At 36.3% G+C, this 1,915-nt stretch overlaps 1 protein-coding gene across 1 annotated transcript in view; it reads right to left on the bottom strand.

Annotated features, from left to right (window-relative positions):
* Positions 1–1,915, bottom strand: part of NCOR1 (nuclear receptor corepressor 1) — a 73,652-nt gene that overhangs the window by 15,418 nt on the left and 56,319 nt on the right. The window contains exons 30-31 of the mRNA XM_035889524.1: positions 872–955; positions 90–346 (exon numbers count right to left, since the gene is read on the bottom strand). Coding sequence (XP_035745417.1) covers positions 90–346; positions 872–955 — 341 coding nt within the window. The remainder of the gene's footprint in view (positions 1–89; positions 347–871; positions 956–1,915) is intronic.

Below are 1,915 nucleotides of genomic sequence, written 5' to 3'. Positions count from 1 at the left end.
CCAATTTGTCATTATTCAAATATCCTGAACTGATTCACTACTGAGTCTGTAAGCAACTCTATGAGTCTGTTAGGGCTTTTTGTATTTACCTGAGATATGGAGCCTTCTATGATCGGCCTGGTCGTCTGCACCATTTCAGGAGTCTTGCGACTCTCCTGGCTCAATAGGTCCTGTCTTGGGATTTCATGGATAGAACGACCCATCTCTTTTATAGTAGTGACTCCATCATATGGTTTCCCCTTAGTAATGGCTCCTTCAAATGTCCTTATGGGGGGTGACTCTCTCTTTATCTGTTTAGGGTATTTCAAGCCTTCTTCAAAACTTTCAGCTGTTGCTCTTGGTGTGCCTTTTACAGAAAAAGAAGGGCCACACTACTGGTCACATCGCTAAGTCTCTTTTTTTCATAAACAGAGTAACTAACTACATGTCATAATACTGGAACTTTGGTTTCCTATAGTCTATGGTAATATATTCAGAAGACTAAAAAATCACCACAAAAATAATACTGAATATTTAGTATATCACTGAAAGATCTCAAGTTATTTCAGATGCTGAAATAAAGGAAATAGCGTATATCTTCAGAGGTCTGGCGAATTGTTAGTGTTCCGTAAAAGAAAAAAAAAAGTGCTAAATACAAAGTATTCATCCTAAAAAATGTCTGCTTTCCAAAAAGAAATAAAATGCTATGTTTACACACCAGCTTTGTACACAGCATATCAGAAAGCTGCTGATTTATGCTCTGAAAACATGTTTAATAAAATAAGCTACACCTTTAACACAGCTACCATTGCTAATAACAGTTTTAAAATTCAGAAATCCAGATTTTTGAGGATGTAATTAATGCTTGCCTTTTAAACTTGCAATACTTTACCTTGCATTATAGAGCCAGACAGCACTGTTCTCTCTTTTATTTCAGCATGTGGGCTACCCCTAGGCAGTGCACGGCATATTAAACCTAAAATTAAAATGAACATAATTTAGAGAATTAAGCAAGTGTTCAAAAAAAAAACAAACCCCAAAACCAAACCCCCTCCCTCCTTCTTACATACATTAGATACTATCTGTATCGCGGCAGTGCCCAGAGGGCCTAGCCTCAATATGCCAGGAATTGTAACAACATGTTGTAAACACCATTGCTGCCCTAAAAAAATTTTTTTCAATCCAAGTATTCGTGCTATTACATTGTTGCAAGTTTTAACTTATTTAGAAAACACAAGGTATTTTTTGTAATTAAGCTTAATTCCTGTCCCAAAAGCATTCACTGCTTCTCTTATGTTCCACTTCAGTTTCCTTACCTAGTACAGAAAGGTGTTCATGATGAGAAGTGGAACAAAAAGAAAAAAAACATCCCAAAATATACCTTGACATCCTCCAAATTAATCAAAGTTTATATTGAATCATCTGGGAAGAGCTGAATTCACTGTTCCTACAGTAGGAATCTAAATCAAAGCCCCAAAGCACTCAATTTTCCACAGTTTGAGGACAGAAAATGTGTCAGAGTGACAAGATACAGCATAAAAGTATGGGGAGCAGCTTCTCATATGCCAAGAGCCCGAAGATGAGCCAAATGCTTCAGCAAATGAAAGGCAATACTGAATTTCTATATACAGTCTAGAAACCTCTTATTGATACTGTTCCACCTGATGAAAATGTACACAAATTAGCCTTTAAGGGCTACCCAAAGATGGGACAAAATGCACTTACGGAGTAAGACTCCATAGTTTAGGCATAAAATATTTTCTAGCATTTCTATTTTTAAAAAACTATCAGAAAAGCTATATAATGGCCTGGCTTGACTGTTGCAGGCTTAGTTTGATTAGTTTATTAAATAAAAATAATACTAGTGATGCCCTGAAGCAGGATACAGAAGCAAGTCTTCTGCTTGGCATAATCAAAGATGTTTATTGCAGGAATG

The sequence above is a fragment of the Egretta garzetta genome, unplaced genomic scaffold (genome assembly GCF_000687185.1).
Source record: "Egretta garzetta isolate BGI_Z169 unplaced genomic scaffold, ASM68718v1 scaffold112, whole genome shotgun sequence".
Lineage (NCBI taxonomy): Eukaryota > Metazoa > Chordata > Aves > Pelecaniformes > Ardeidae > Egretta > Egretta garzetta.
This window is presented reverse-complemented; position numbering and strand designations above follow the sequence as displayed.